Source organism: Petromyzon marinus, chromosome 7, assembly GCF_048934315.1.
Source record: "Petromyzon marinus isolate PM22_M1 ecotype Great Lakes invasive population chromosome 7, UKy_Petmar_22M1.pri1.0, whole genome shotgun sequence".
NCBI lineage: Eukaryota > Metazoa > Chordata > Hyperoartia > Petromyzontiformes > Petromyzontidae > Petromyzon > Petromyzon marinus.
Genome location: NC_133673.1, coordinates 11,673,347 through 11,689,672, shown reverse-complemented (window position 1 = coordinate 11,689,672; position 16,326 = coordinate 11,673,347). Strand labels below are relative to the sequence as shown.

The following is a 16,326-nucleotide window of genomic DNA, read 5'->3' as shown; positions in this document are numbered from 1 at the left end:
CCCGATTTGAAATCGCTATATCTCTGCAACCACGAGCTGCCCATGAATGAAACTCTTACCACTTGAAAGTGTGGAGCATCGAGTTTCAAATGATTACCGCTCGATGCCTCTCCCAGCGCACAAACAGCCCCTAGCCTCAGTCATTCGCAAGACGCGCTGCCTCAACGTTGGATAGATCGCACAGGACCCCAAGACTTGGTGCTACACTCTTGGCCCCCAAGATCCCCAGACATCATCACACCCAGCGACTTTTTCTTGTGGGGATACGTCAAAGACCTGTGGTGTTTTTGTGCCACCATTAGCGACTAATCTGGATGACCTCAAAAACAGAATCACGGCATTGGTGACTTCAGTGGAAGAAGACACTTTGAGCGGCGTTTGGGACGAATTCAGCGATCGTCTCGATGTTGTCCGTACAGCAGGTGAGCAGGTGGAGGGCACACAGAGCATTTATAAAATGGTTAGTAAAACTTGACAACTCATTAAACTGTTTGTAACTTTTTGTGTAATTGTAACATGTTGCCATCGTGAAATATACTGCTTTGAAATTGGGTGCAAAATTTTCAAACACCCTGTATTTCTTCCCTCAAGCTTTTCGGCACGCACTGCTGCGACGCATATCCAGGAGTGAGAATTCGGTTGAAGACACCCGCATTGGTGCGTGGCAAAAGCTTGAGAGTATTTGTTATATCCTCTCAACAAGCATCAAACGCAACGCGTTCAGTCCGTGTACTCGTTTACCCTAAAATTACCCTGCACGCACTCTCAACTCTCAACCTTTGCCCAGGCAACACTGCAGGTGACGCCGGCACAAACGCGGCTGAAAGTGACCGATGCGAGATCAAAGACAATGAAGTGTGGGTTTGAGTTCACCTTTTTATTCGTTTCACATGCACACGTATCCACGGCGCGCTTCTCTCGCACCGTATGTAGCCAACCGTGCTCATCGGAGTTGTTGATCGTTGTAAATGTATAAATGTATGCCCCACATCAAGTTTGTATACCCTGTATTTAGTCACCAACAGTCCCAGTCTCAAAACTCTTTTTTTCTTCAGTATGAGTTTGGATATTTGCCGAATTCCATTCATGGCGAGTGTTTTATGAGTGTGGAAGCACTGGAGAGAAAACACACGCACCGAGAAGGGACACTCCTAAAAAGGAGATCCGCGCCAAAATACATTCAACAATCGCTGTACCCGTATCTCATGGCCTCCTCGCAGTCCCATCCGGGTTGGCAGTTTCACGACAAAGCAGCGGAGAATTGGCGAGCATTGCCCTCTAGCGCGGAATACTGCTGTTCTGAAGAATAGTCACGGAGCCAAATGGGCAGCACGTGAGCCCCCCGAAGCTCAATCGTGATTGGCTGGATCAGTGATTTTTCACTGCAGCGCCACAACGCTAAAGGTTTTATGGGATTTAAATTCCGCTGCGTGGACCGGACTGATAGTGGAGAGAGAGAAAAAAATCCCTCCTCTCACCTAAGTGCTTAGTCGCGTGCGACCGTGGTTTGCACTAATCTTCGCGGTTGTGGTGACGAAGTGACTCCATGGCTGGGTTTCTATTTCACGAATTCACGGGGCTATGTCGTAGTCGGCATGCGACCTCCGTGCTGGTGTTGTGTTCAGCCCCCCCCATCCCCCACTATTCACCAGCGCAGTGACCCGGGGCAGTATTTCTCCACCAGCGCTGCATAGTAGGGTTTCAACTCCTCCACGTTGGGTAAATCCTCGCTCTTCGTGTACAGGTCGAATTTGCTGCAACATTATATATGAAGAAGAAAAAAAATATGTATAAATGAACAGGACATATACGTTGCATCTTAAAGAGTCTTGAGAAGTTATGGTCAAACAACCACCCCACATTACCAACGTGGCATGGGGAGGCCTTCACCCAGCAGAGGTGTGACAAAATCACTCCGTGGATACTCTACCCTACATCCAGCGTCTGGATGTGGGTGGGAGGTTGGTGGGTGTGTTTTTTTGTATGTTATATTTTATTAATTCAGATGAATGCACGTATGTTGAACTTCTATCGGGCTATCATTTATTATAAAGTAGCTGGGTGGGGACCTCAACATCACTTTTAGGAAGCAATTGGAGCTACGCACTTTCAAATCAAGATTTTAAAACTCAGTCATTGCTTTTTGTGCTTAGTAGACTCAAGTCAAGACAGCTTGCGACTTAGAGGCCACATTAGAGTGATAGACGCATTAGAGTGATGTAGACAAGATAAGAGCCATATCACTTTGGGATGAATTTTCAATTGAGGCATGGGGAGGGCTTTGGACGTTTGTGAGGTGAAGTCACGCCTAGAGGTTCCACGAGTGACGTTGTTCTCTTGAAACGGAGCACCACAAACAGCACGGACACCTCTCGTTTGCTCGTCCGCGACTTAGGCTTGCTTGTGAAGAGAGGGGCGGTGTACTGCCCTGCAGCTTTCAGTTAAATTGCTTTACTTATATTTGTACTGTTCGCCTTTTGCCGTTGTTTCTCTGGTCTGACACTGGTGGTGAGACAAGGCCACGTTAAGAAGGCTGTCTCTGTTGTAGGCCAATAAGTTTCAAAGGCAATGCCATATATTATCAGAGCATATTTGTTTGCATGTTCACCACAAGTACGTGTGGTTCATGCACACGTGATGCCTTGCAAAAGTTTTTTATTTGGTGTTTGAACATCTTAACACCTACTGTTTTATTGCCAGATAGGGTATAGAGCCTGTGCTTATATTTTTTTATGATTTTATTGAATTTTTCTGCAGCTGCGACTTTTCACGAACTGTCCCCCAGTAAGGGGGCGAGCGCGTTCGAGTGATGGATGCGTTATAGAGTGACGGACGCGTTAGAGTGATGTACGTGCGTAAGAGTGATGTGGACGCGTTAGAGGAGTGATGGACGCGGTACTCACTTGAACTCTCTCACCCAGGGCAGCATCGCCCTGTCCTGCTCGTTGCACAGGTGGTCATAGTCACCGGCCGTGTGCCACGGGTAGAACGAGTGGTAGCGCACAATGTAAAAACCCTAAGGAGCGCAAAGGTAACAAGAAAGCCTTTAATAATAGAGGGTGTTTTTGTTGGGTTAGATCGCGTAAAAATGCGTCGTGAAAACCTGCCACCACCCGACACAGCCAACTAGTAAGGGTTGTCACGTAAGCAGAACGTGGCAAATTCGTCACGAGTACAGCACACCGGTGTGTTGGAGAGCCAAACCACAACATTTACAATCTGAGTAGGCTGTTAGTGAGCACCTATGAAGGCCGCAACGGCACACGAGGGGATGGGGTGGCCAGCACCACGCCCGGCCGCCTTTGTCTCCCGAGTGGCAACGTTTACGCATCGCACCAGCTGCTCATTTTCTTCAGGCTGAGTCGAACTAAAAGAGGTTCATTACCGGTTCAGAAAATCGTCACTGGTGTTGGCCGTGAGCGGGAATTGAACTCGGGTCGCCGGGTTCGTAGCGCAGCGCGCTAACCCCCCACCCCCGCTCACTCCAAGCATCTCGTGGGCAAAGACAAAGATCCCCTGTATAGCCTTAACAGACTTTGGGGCAAGTGCTATTCGCGAGCACACGTCCATGAAGGCCGGCCCGGCACGTGGTAACCTGACCACCTCTATCCCGGACGCATTTCACGCGACAGGACACCCCCCCACCCCCTGCTCCCGATGTTCACACGCGGTGCTGCTTTGCTGTGTTCTATTCTGAGCTCACAAGTTGCTGTGCGAGTCCTTGCATGCTCTGAATTGATGCTTTCTCAACAGAGTCCAGATCTCCGACCCGTGCCCAACGAAATAACAGCAAGGCAAGGCTTCATCGCAATGGACGTTTTTTTTGTACTCCTACGCAAAGAGTCTGGCAGTGAAACGACTTCACCGTGGCATAGAAACACCTGCTGGTGAAAGCTAAGGAAAATAAAAAAATATGGTTATTTCGGTAAAGTCACGTAGGTATACCCACGTGACTTTACCGATCGAACCACGGAGTATGGATTCCTGCCAGTCACGAAAGCTTCAAATCAAGATACAAATTAAATATGACCCTTGAGCTACAACAATTTTAAACCTTTTTAAACAGTCTGCCTCAGCAGCAGACCATGGCTTTCCCACCTGATGACGGACGCTTGTGTTGCGCCCGAAACGTCGTGATTTATTTTATTTTATACCTACCACGTGACTTTACCGAAAGAACCAAAGAGTATGGATTCTTGCAGTCACGAAAGCTTCAAATCAAGATACGAAATAAAGTTTGAGCATTTTAAAAAAAAGTATCCCCACCTCCCTCGATGAGAATGTTCTCGTGATTGGAAACTCACCTCCTCGGGGATGGTGCACTCGTTAAACTTCAACACCCGGTACATGTACTCTGAAACAAATGCCAGACGGATGTTTTTTTTCTTTCTCACGAGCACACGCGAAAACAAAGTCGGCAAAGTTAGAAAATAAATACACGTTACAGACATTTTAGTTCATCGTCAGTCTGTGGGTCTGACGGACCAATATTTTCCAGCAGTGTTTGGTTTCGGGTTCTCTACGACTCGTCAGCAATACACAGATGCGGCTTGTCTCGAACGAAATAACAATACTCTTTGGTTCTTTCGGTAAAGTCACGTCGAAAGAAAATAAATTAAATGGTAGAATACACCGTTTCGATTGCAACACAAGCAGTGGTCATCAGGTAGAAGTAACTTTGAGAGAGAGACAAAAACACGTCGTATTGTGTTATTACATTTATTTTCTTTTGCCGTGACTTTACCGAAATTCATCCTTGTTGTCTTGCCCAATTAAACCCCCGTTGAGTGTCAATGTTTTTTTTTCTTCCAGGACGGTGCCGCTTGCATTCATAGTATACATTTTTGTTTAATTTTTTGGGGGGGTTAGATCACGTAAATAGAAATGTGTCGTTAAACCCGCCACCACCCGACACGGCCAAACAGTAAGGTTTGTCACGTGAACGTTGCAGAGTAACTCCAATACACCGGTGGTGCTGTACTCGTAACGAATTGGCGCGTTCTGTTTACGTGACAAACCTTACTAGTTGGCCGTGTCGGGTGGTGGCGGGTGTAACGACACATTTATATATTTACGCGATCTAACCCTAAAACAAAAACAAACTTGTATTATAGACGATATTGGTCGCGAGAGGCGACGTGCTCGCGTTGTGTGGCTACACCCTCTGACTGCACTATTTCTCTTGGACGGAGAAAGCCAAAGCGTGCGAGGAGAAGAAACACAGCATGCCGGGCAGCTCGATCAGCAGCCTACTTTCTCTACTGCACACGATGAGCACCTCCGCACGGGCGTCTCGTGCACATGAACGCCGCCTGCTCTCGGCTTCACTAAAACCCCTTTTCGCCGGATAATGTACGTGTGTGTGTGTTTTTTTGTTACGTGACAGAATACATCGCGGGGCATTTTCTTAAGATGCAATAACAAGAGGCTGGATATTAAGCGGACCTCATATCAGCACGATTCTGATACAAGCAACACACGCTTGTAACTTATGAAATAAGCACGCTTTCCTGCGGATGTCAGGACACCCGGCCTTGCTCGCTGTGAGCTTCTGCTGTAACAATGAGTGTGTGGCCACACACGCCGCCTTACCATCGTGACCCCACGACATGGAGACTTTGTCCAAGCCGCAGTTGGGCTCGTATATGCCGCAGGGAGTACTGCAAATGGGCGGGAAAGCCAACAGCCTTAGTTTAAATACATTTGTATGTACGTCGTTAATGAAATTATCCGGCTGTTTTAATGAATGTACTTTTCACGATTTATGCCGTTCATTGGGCGCCTGGTCGTGGGGTTAATTGTTAACAAGCAGACCGCTCCGTATACATAAGCATGCTTAATTAGTCTCTTTATATATTATTCTTCATTTTTTTTGCCCTCCGTATTATTCTACGAGCAAGGGATTTGCCTCCGGACAGCCATGTTGCATAAAGTCCCACTGACTCAATTAGTGGTGCACTAGAGACGCGACCCAGGTGACACACTGGGGTCACTTCTTCATTAACTCCGGAGAAGCTTAATCTGGAGAGTTTATAACGCCGTTAAAGCTATTAAGCTTCATGCCCTCGCCCCACTATTCCCACTCGTGACTCCGTCTTCAGAAGGCTCCCTCATGCCAAGGTTGTGTGACAGCAGCGACATGAAGCACAACGACTGCCCCGAAGCGTCTGAGTGCTGCGACTTAACTCTGTGAACGGCGGTGTGTGTAATCCCACAATCTGTTGCGTGATGATGCCGATCAGTAGAACAATGCCAAACATTTACCCAGAAAAGCCTCACTGAGTCGCAAGACTTTCCATTGTTTTTTTGTTTAGGAAGGTGGAGGGGGGGTCCTCCTGTATTGGGATAGATGGCCACTGCTATGAACGAGGTGTGCAACGAGTGCGAGGATATCTTGAGTACCCAGAGAACACCCACCACGCATCAGAGGGTGTAACACTCAGCACCGCTATCTCCTCCTTCCCGCACCTTGCCCGACAGCACTTGGCAAGCCTCACAGTGATCAATCGTGTAAGCACCCTTGTAAAGTCTTACCATGTTACGGCACTATAGAAATTATTATTATTATTAACCAGCTAAATGCCTGTTTAGCTTCCAATATCTAGGCACACCTCCCACTGGGTGATGGGCTGTATGCCTTACGACTTTCGTGTCTAGGGTAAATGTGAATTTTGGCCCGTGCATAATCCACAATGAGTGTCACGTTGCATTTACTTGTAGCGCACGTCGTGTGAGTCCGGGTTATCTTGGAAAGTGGAGTCTCTGTAGACGATCGATTTCTGGAAAGCGCATCCAACTGGAAAGGTATCTCCAACCACGCACCACTGGAGGCAAAATTATTCACACATTCACTCAACTACAACAGCTGTGTGAGAGACCACAGCAAGAGGTCAACGGCTGTGTGTGATACCACAACAAGAGGTCAACAGCTGTGTGAGATACCACAACAAGAGGTCAACAGCTGTGAGTGATACCACAACAAGAGGTCAACAGCTGTGTGTGATACCCCAACAAGAGGTCAACAGCTGTGTGTGATACCACAATAAGAGGTCAACAGCTGTGTGTGATACCACAACAAGAGATCAAGAGCTGTATGATACCACAACAAGAGGTCAACAGCTGTGTGTGATACCACAACAAGAGGTCAACAGCTGTGTGAGATACCACAACAAGAGGTCAACAGCTGTGAGTGATACCACAACAAGAGGTCAACAGCTGTGTGAGATACCACAACACGAGGTCAACAGCTGTGTGTGATACCACAACAAGAGGTCAAGAGCTGCGTGAGATACCACAACAAAAGGTCAACAGCTGTGTGTGATACCCCAACAAGAGATCAACAGCTGTGTGTGATACCACAACACGAGGTCAACAGCTGTGTGTGATACCACAACACGAGGTCAACAGCTGTGTGTGATACCACAACAAGAGGTCAACAGCTGTGTGATACCACAACACGAGGTCAACAGCTGTGTGTGATACCACAACAAGAGGTCAACAGCTGTGTGTGATACCACAACAAGAGGTCAACAGCTGTGTGTGATACCACAACAAGAGGTCAACAGCTGCGTGTGATACCACAACAAGAGGTCAACAGCTGCGTGATAACCACAGCGAGAGGCCAGAGAGCCGCACGCGGCTCCGGAGCCGCCGCAGCTTTTGCTAACCCCCCCGAACGAGTGGGTGTCTGCGGCGTGCGCGTGGACCTCACCTGGGGCTCTCCCCAGCGGGCCATGACCTTCCCGAGGTCGTGGATTAGGCCGACGAGCTGGAGCCAGTCTGCAGGAGAATGAGCACAGCAAAAAAAGCAGTGAACGTTTGTGTGATGCGGTGTACAAGCACCCCCCCCCCCCCATCCTTGCGTGAGTATAGACAGTCTGAACTATCACAGACCTTCAAGCACTCTCACGTTGGCCAACCTTTTCAGTACGTAAATATCAATTGAATTATTATATTTCAATTCTTTACATTTGTTTGTTAATCCACTGCTTGACCATACTTCACCACGCTGGTAATTGTGGGTTGGTGAAGGAGGGGAGGACCCAGGACCGCTGTGAGCCCAGCAACCTGACTTCGATTCCAAACCCGTGCTAACATCAGTGGAAAGTGATATCTCAACTGGTCCTGGGCCCTACCCCTTCACCAAACTGCAATGGCCATCGTGGTGAAGTATGGTCAAACAACCCCCATGGCCAACACTGCACGTGAAGAACCTACAGTAGAGGATTACCACAGGGCAGTCAGCTGTTATTATCAAGACAAACTAAACCATGGTCTTTAACTACCACATCTAACCCATAAAGACCAAGTAAATAAATGAATGAAATAAATTTACCTCTTTTCTATTTCTGCACATGGACATTATATTAACCAGACTTACATTCACTGGCACCGATTATGAATTAATATAGGTCGCTGAAACATGAATTCTCACCCATCGGTTATAGGCCATGGACCACAGCATAACTGTGGTGGAAATTTTTTAGTGGTACCAATCTTTATATTATGACCATAAAGTTAACTATGCGACAACTTACCGATGTGAAAAGTTCATCACATCGTTCACTTTTATTGGCCACGCAAAGACGTTGGTACCATGTAAAACCTAAACTTTTTATTCGTCAACTTTGTAAAAAAAATGTATTTTTAGAGCCATGAAAAATAATCTATAACTGTTTTACAAGTCAATATGTTCTGCCTGTTCTGTACTATGAAACATTACTACATGTCAAGTATTTAATACAATTGTAGCCTATTTAATATGTGTTTGTATTCTAGGGGATGATACGTTTTCATCTGTTTATAAAAAATAATAATTGTTGTTGAAACCACTCTAGTTCTACCAAGTCATGCGGCACGCATTTGTCATGGCCTGGACTCATAATAGAGTAAGATAATACGCGTTCAGACTTACTTACGATCAAGTAAAATATATATTTATATATCTCGATCAAACGGAGCTACATCATAACTATTTATGAGCGCAGTACTCTTCATTGAGATAAGACACTGCTGAGAATTGTAAAAAGTTGAGTCGTCACCGACACCGGGTCTTTGTTCTAGGCCAATGGACTGCTATTGTTGTACCATATTCTTGGCTCTTTCGGTAGTCACGTAGATAGGTTCAAATAAAAATAACCCAAAAATTACGACGTTTCCATCGCAACACAAGCGTTCGTTTTTTCCTGATCGAAAGTCGTAGTTTTTCGTTATTTTTATTTGAAGCTATCTACGTGACTTCACCGAAAGACCCAAGAACATGAATTCCTGCAGTCACGAAAGCTTTTAGTCAAGATTGTTGTACCATGTCCTGCACGATCACGAGGAAGAGTACCGGCTCGGTTAGAGGAACCAAGCTAATCGGCTCGGCCCTGGGTTTATAAAACAGTGGGGCGGTCGGGTGGGTCGGTGAGGACGCAGAGCCTTGCGGTCCGGATCCGTGCCACGCTTTCGAAGCCGGACGCGAAATGGATCGACGATTCCTGGGTCGCCGAACACGGGTTTAACACGCGGCACTTGTGTCCTTTTTGTGTGTGTTGGCGAGCACACGGACCCTTGTCCGGGTGAGCCTGGCGGATGGCCTCCGCCGTCTGGTACGCGTGGAACGAGTTGGGGAAGTCCACGTCCGGGTCCGACTCGTCCACCATCAGGTCCATCTCGGCGAGCGCCTGCATGATGCTCATGCGCGTGCGCTCCATGCGGCCCCACTGTGCGTACTGCGGGGACGGCGGCAAGGGGTGGAATCTCGCAGATTCATAACGTGCAACATCTGTCACATCTCTAGCCTGACAATGCACCCATGAGTTGCACTTGAAATAACGATTCATCGTGCTGCCAGGTCAATCCATTAAAAGGGAGCCTTTTGAGGGTTGGCGGCGGATCGTAAATACGTTGTGAAACTCCTTTCCCGTGTGCGGAGAGATGTCATAACCCTGACTTTCCAGGAGAGGGCAGTGCAGAAAATGTGGACTCCACCTATTCCCTCTGTATGGGAGAGTGTTTCCAGCCAAGCACGTGTGGGCTCGTTATTCTGGCAGCTCCGGTTTCCTCCCACACGTGAGCACTCATTAATTGCCCAATAACATCTTAATAGGTCGGGGACGGCAGAACGTGGGCAATTGTTGGTCGCGCTGGTTCATCGCGTGGCTGCCTTCCAGCTTGTCTGTGGTTCTTCACTCCTTTGAGTTGTTCTCGCTGTACAAGAGTGAGCGAATACTCTCTTGCTGCGCGTTAAGTTTCAATTATTAATTGTTATTAGAAACTAAAATTGGAGATTCTACCACGCAAAGAGAGGTGGACATGAAAGCACGTGGATGTACGTGCATCGTAGACGAGGTGCACCAAGCATGTTAGTACTCAGCATGTTACGTTTATTGTAAATATACGTATATGGACACTTTATTTTGCTAATCTACAGATCGAGAAATCAGTATTAGAAGCTTGTGTCGTACGAAAAAAATATCCTTGATCGTCCAATGACTATAGAAATAAGCAGCCTATTGTCCTCACGTACAATAAATAATTTGCCCAATATCCCAAATATATCCGAGGCAGGACTCTCCTACACAAAAACACGAAACCTTGAGGTCTCATTGAGAATTTAATCACGCGATAGATCTTTTGCATGATTCAGTACATGAACTCCTCGAGGTATCGATGCACACTTTCCTGCAACATCAATGACTAACCGTGGTTAGTATTAACCAGGAACGATGTGAGGCTGTCGAGACAATGCTCTTTGGACTGTCAGAACTTTTCCTTTTCTTGGTTTACAACAAAGATTCCCTGACAGACTGTTGGGGCAAGTGCTGTTAGCGAGTGGCACCTATAAAGGCCGGCACAGCACACAAGGGAGTGGCCGACACCATTCCCGGCCGCCTCTGTCCCCCAAGTGATGATGTTTACACATCGCACCGGTTACTCATTTGAGACCGAGTCGACCTAGGGGAGGCCCATGCTCAAGTTCAGATAATGGTCACCGGTGTTGTGCCGTGAGCAGGGAATCGAACTCGGGTCTGCCGGTTCGTAGGGCAGTGCGCTAACCGCTACACCGCCGCTCCCCACGCTTATCATCTACAGCTATGACCTCAAAAGTCGTCACCTTTTTACGAACGAGCTCCACGGTCTGGTAGGTGTGCATTTCTTTATAGGTTTTCTTGATGCGTTCCTGGAGCGGGCCATTCTGTAAAGGTGGAGGAACGCGTGAAGAAACGAATGGGCAGTCAGTTCCTAGACATTTGGCTATTCTTGCAGGCATACAGAATCTCTTAAATCGGTGGCACTTCATCTACGTATGTACGTTGAACTTCTTTCGCACCGTACGCAGCCACCCGTGCTAATCGGAGGTACTACGACAAGTCGCTCAAAGGAGGACTGGATTACAAAAGCAAAGAAATACGAAAGCAGGTGCACAGCAACGGTACTGTACAACAATCGTAAAACACGAGGTGTCAAAAATCCACAATATCCTGAAACTAGCTGGATGTGAGATCAGATAGGAACAGTTGCGGAGGAATACAATTCACGTATGAAAAAAAAACACGAGTCTACGTGAACGCGTCCGAGAAACGAGAGGCTCAAGAGACGGAACGATGAAATCGCCTTGTGTGCCGGTGCTTAGGTGGATTATGACATGGCAGGTTCGTGAAAGATGCGGGGGGCATCTTGGGGAGGCCTTCATCCAGCAGTGGATTGTAACAAATGGGCATCAAAGTTAATTGAGATAAATTTTGGCAGCGCAGTGGAGGCTTTTTTTTCCGGGGCCTTACCTCAAAGTTTCGGAAGTGTTCCTTGTTGGATTTGCTACATAGGTCACCGATGTCTGGCCGATAGACATGCGATGGATCAATGAAGTTCTGCAACAAATAAACACGCGCGCGCGCTGTTCAGCAAGCAAAACGTTGACGGGCAAGCGTCCACAATGAGCCGATTGGGCGACACTAACAACCTCGCACAAAGGGGCCCCCCTTGTCAAGTCACCTTCAGCGGACACGACGAGACACGTGCGGTGCGTAACGAGGCATCGACTTCGTTTATCCCAACGGCGCTCTTTTTGTGTGTTCGTGTTCACGGGTTTCACGCGTTGGATCTGGGTGCAGCGGGTTACATGTTGGACAGAGTGTATGCGTGTGCGACTTTCATGGCGGCAGGAGTGCTCGGAACTGTGCAGACGAGACGGAAGAAATGGAAAATAAGACGATTAAAAAAAAAGACGAAAAAAAGGCATTTTTAAAAATGCAAATCTCAACCCTGATTGGTGGCAATCCATCAAACCGCCGTCATCAAATGCACGGCTATAATGTATACACGTTTGAAGCAAATTCATTATCAGCCGTGATCAAACCACTGATGGATAACTCCCATAAAAACACCATCCTCTTTCAAGTCCCACGATGCAACAATCCACCCCACAACCGCAACTCTTAATTATAAATCCCACATACACGTGTGGGGATGCTTGGTGGATTATTAAATTGCAGAGAAGTGATCTGGCGACAACTTGACTTTGGGAGGTTTTCCTCCCACTTGGCAGATTGACCATGGCTGATGAGGATTAAAGCCAGAAATCACCCCAACACGCGACCCGTGTCTGTAATCAGCATCCCTTAAAATCAAGTCAAACTGTCCGCGTTCGCAAAATACAATGCGATATTCTTGTGTCCGTCAATATCTCTGCAGGTCTAGTCTTTATAAATTGTCACTCACCTTGACCCGCATATTCGCGTGGTGCCAGATGGGCACTTCGGAGAGCAGTGGATGGGTGTCCTAGATTTACAACCCCAGTTAAATAGCGGCGATATCGCTGACCATTCCAAATGCGTGGTTTAAAATTAACGCATTTCGAGTTCTCTCTTATTAACGCGACGATGTTACTTGGTCATCCATGGCATGGGACGGGACGGCTTTTGACGCTCGAGATGAAGTTGGCTGTAACGCTCAATTGAGCACATCTTCTGAAAGGATGTTACAAAATCTCGACAGATCGTTCTCACCTTTGGCCATTGACAAGAGTCGTTGCGACTCGTCGTCTCTCCGTTCTGATTTTGGTTACAAAACGTTGGAGGGTCGCAAGTTTTGTCCCGCCTTTTGGGAGTTAATATGGATGTTCCATTTTGTAACTTATCTTGCAACAAGTGAAAAGTGCTGACGTGACTCACCTTCGATACACAATACGGAACGTTACAAAATCCTTATGTAAGCGTATTTGTGAACACATCTTGCAAAGTACTCAATTGGAAATCATGGCACACGCACACAAGTGACCATTTTTATATTTTATTTGTTCTTTATGAACACATAACATTAGCTTAAAAAAACCCACTTAACTGCACCATATATACTGTACTTTTAGTAACAAATGGAACATAAAGACCTCTATCACAACTATGTACACTTTAATTACATGAAAATTAAACTCAGGTAGCATACGACCAGTTATAAACACAAGACTTTCTACACAGAAGCTTACACCCCGCATACAATTTACTGTAAAGTCTGAAAATCTGACTGCTGCAATGGTTATAAAGCAGCAAATATAGATGACTCTATATAGAACTCCACTCCCAACCACGAGTTATGACACTAATAACGTTATCAAAGGAAGACCAAGGCAACATTAATAAAATTATCAACATTGTAAAATAAGTCATAAATATACAAAACAAAAAAAGTACACTTTTATACATGCACATTATTTCTGTACAAAACGTGTAACTGCTAAGAAGGAAATACTGACCCTCTAGTGGTGCTATGCTTTTGGCTATTCCACACACTGAGAACATTCATTCGTAAATGATGGCGGCGGGGGTGGTGCGCAAATGTAGTAAGAGTTCAGCTGATCACGGTAACGTTCAGGATGCTAGGCGAGGTTCATAAAACGAGGCAGTCTGCACGTGGACATCATCATCATCATCGTCGTCGACACACACAACAACACGTGCTTCGCAAGGACATCGACACGATCTTATTGGTCCAGGGATGAGGCGCGAGTTCAATTCTACCGGTGTGTGTCCCCCGGTGCCATTCACCGCCCACGTCAAGTTGTGGCCAGTTAAGGCAAGTGAAAACTGTATGAAAACGATGTTCCAACAACCGCATTAGTCACACCTGACGATGGGCAATGGATGGAATGGATGGACACGCAAACGTTCCTCTGTACTCAACTCGCACCTCGGTCCCTGTGCGATGTGCAGGAATGGATTACGGAGGCCCCTTTAATCTCCCAAACCCGGGTGCAAACGCGAGTGGCTGCAGAGGCGGAGGCGGCGGAGGTCGGGGCGGCAGAGGTGGGGCTGGCAGTCCATTTGTGCCTGAGCGTTGGAATCCACCCAGTGTGCCACCTTTGTACGGGAGCATTTTTGATTGGTCATTTAATGGCTGACCTTCAACAGCAACATCACTCGCCGTTTTCGTGCGTGCGCACAAAGCATTTCACAACCGCAAGTTTTAACGGCCAAACTCCACCCCGGTGGCCGGTTTGGCCCCAAGACCACAGTGCAGCATCCGTAACGCATTACATAAAGCAGTGCTTTTGAGCTGTTAGATGGAGGAATGTTGGCCAAGTGGCCGATGGCCACAACACTCAAGTGTCACCTCTACCACGAGGTGTTCATCACAACACCGAAACAACCCAGACCCCACCTACCCACAGTCAAGCTTTCCATTGGAGCCAACTGACGGTTGTGCAGAACGTATAATCACAAATCACATGCGAATGAAGAACACAAATAAAAACTGTATACCGGGGATTATTTTTTTAACTGCTGCCTTAGACTGTAACAAGCACTCACTACAGGTGGGTTGCACTTAATTCAATAGATGACTCGCATTACAAGAGCCTATCCCGACGGGGTTAACCCTACTGTGAATATCAATCCAAATGCCAGGGGGTGGGATGAATAACAAAACATAATCCTCACTGTCAGAGCAGAATGCTTCTCCCAATTGATACCGTGCACGATATAAAGCATGCTGACCTAAGTTTCTTTCACAAGACAGGGTGGTAAGTTTGACCTCTAACGTGTGTCAACATTGCACGTGTGCCACGGTGTAAAATCAGACTCTTTGGTGGGCTGCGCAAATGTTACGTATAGGTTCCCACATTGAGAACACTGGCTCACATAGTGTTTCTTTGTCCAATGGATGTTGGGGGTGGAAAGGTAAACAAGAGACGTGCAGGATTTTCCACCTGTAGCCGTTTTATAGGCCGATCACACGAAACCAGTGGCTTTCGATGGCACATAACTGCACCATGGCAAGCATCCACTTAATACAATATGTTCACAGAAGACAGCTTAGCCGTGACATTCATAAAGAGTTTAAAAAGGTGGAGTAAAAATCCAAATAAAAAAATACATATCTGATCCGACACCTACTGATTGTAACTCTCTTCCCCTACACTGGCCAGATTTGAGGCAAATCACATTTCCATTACACAATGCAACGAACATTTCCAAAAATCCATCTGTATCTAAATGAAAATGGACACTTTGGGTAAAACAGCTGGGGTTTAAAACTCATCACCTTTCTGCAAAAGGTGACTAAGCGACATGAACGTAAGTGTGCATTTCTCGAATATGCTCTGCTCTCTGTATGATGACAGAGTGGTACACAGTGCAGGTGACTCCAGTGCTGGACGGTTGATCGTTGGCTACATTTACAGGTTAACATGCAAACATGAACGTCGCTGCCTCATCTCTTGCAATCGATTATGGCAAAAAAAACAAGATAAATCAAACGCTGCAAGAAGCAAGCAGGCAGGGTTCGTGTTGGCGTGATTTCGTGTGCACATGGTTAATGCAGCCAAACCATTCCGTCAAGATGGTCCTACAGTTTACACACAGTCGGGGTCAGAGGGCGGGTCGCGGAAAGGAAGAAATCTGGGTTCTACGCATCAGAGATGCAGCCCTGAATCTTGTCAATCCACTGCTGTGCCAGCTGTGCATCAGGTGCGTAGAAGTTGTAAACACGTTTTGTGGTTTTAAGCTGCAAAACACAATGGTGAGAATTACACAAGCGATTGAGTCAGCAAGCAGATTGTCAAGCAAGAGTTCACAGCTGCTCACGGACTGGTAAAATACTCAAACCCATAAGGAGCCATTTAAAAAAAAAGAGAAGCAACAGTCCAGAAAAGAACACCGTTGGATATGAAACTGATTATAAAGTGGTGAATGCAAAACGAGTAACAATGCCAGATTACGTGTCAATACCTAACACCACCAATTAAGACAACAGTGTTTTCCAAACTTTATTGGTGACCCATAAAGATGTTATCTCTGCGCAGGGTAGATGATTGCTGGGTGACAAAGTGGCGGCGGTGGCTTGCTC

At 46.7% G+C, this 16,326-nt stretch overlaps 2 protein-coding genes across 11 annotated transcripts in view; both read right to left on the bottom strand.

Moving 5' to 3' along the window:
- Positions 1-862: 862 nt before the first annotated feature.
- Positions 863-12,840, bottom strand: MIOX (myo-inositol oxygenase). Its single transcript, XM_032949124.2, has 10 exons — positions 12,706-12,840; positions 11,769-11,855; positions 11,102-11,182; positions 9,554-9,716; positions 7,712-7,779; positions 6,715-6,824; positions 5,593-5,660; positions 4,305-4,354; positions 2,904-3,016; positions 863-1,754 (listed from the first exon to the last, which is right to left on the bottom strand). The coding sequence occupies exons 1-10, from the start codon at positions 12,715-12,717 to the stop codon at positions 1,646-1,648; spliced, it is 861 nt and encodes a 286-aa protein (XP_032805015.1). The 5' UTR covers positions 12,718-12,840; the 3' UTR covers positions 863-1,645.
- Positions 12,841-13,259: 419 nt separating this feature from the next.
- LOC116939979 (myotubularin-related protein 5-like) overlaps positions 13,260-16,326 on the bottom strand; it is a 95,411-nt gene continuing 92,344 nt past the window's right edge. For all 10 annotated transcript variants that reach the window (XM_032949113.2, XM_032949117.2, XM_032949118.2 and 7 more), the window contains one exon: positions 13,260-15,984. In XM_032949113.2, coding sequence (XP_032805004.2) covers positions 15,886-15,984 — 99 coding nt within the window. In that variant the 3' untranslated portion in view covers positions 13,260-15,885. The remainder of the gene's footprint in view (positions 15,985-16,326) is intronic.

Excerpts from the sequence above, each read along its gene's own strand:
- MIOX (XM_032949124.2), bottom strand. Across the intron at positions 5,661-6,714 it reads TCACACGACGTGCGCTACAA|TACTCCCTGCGGCATATACG; the intron begins GTAAATGCAACG and ends GCCCATTTGCAG. Across the intron at positions 3,017-4,304 it reads AGTGCACCATCCCCGAGGAG|GGTTTTTACATTGTGCGCTA; the intron begins GTGAGTTTCCAA and ends TGCGCTCCTTAG.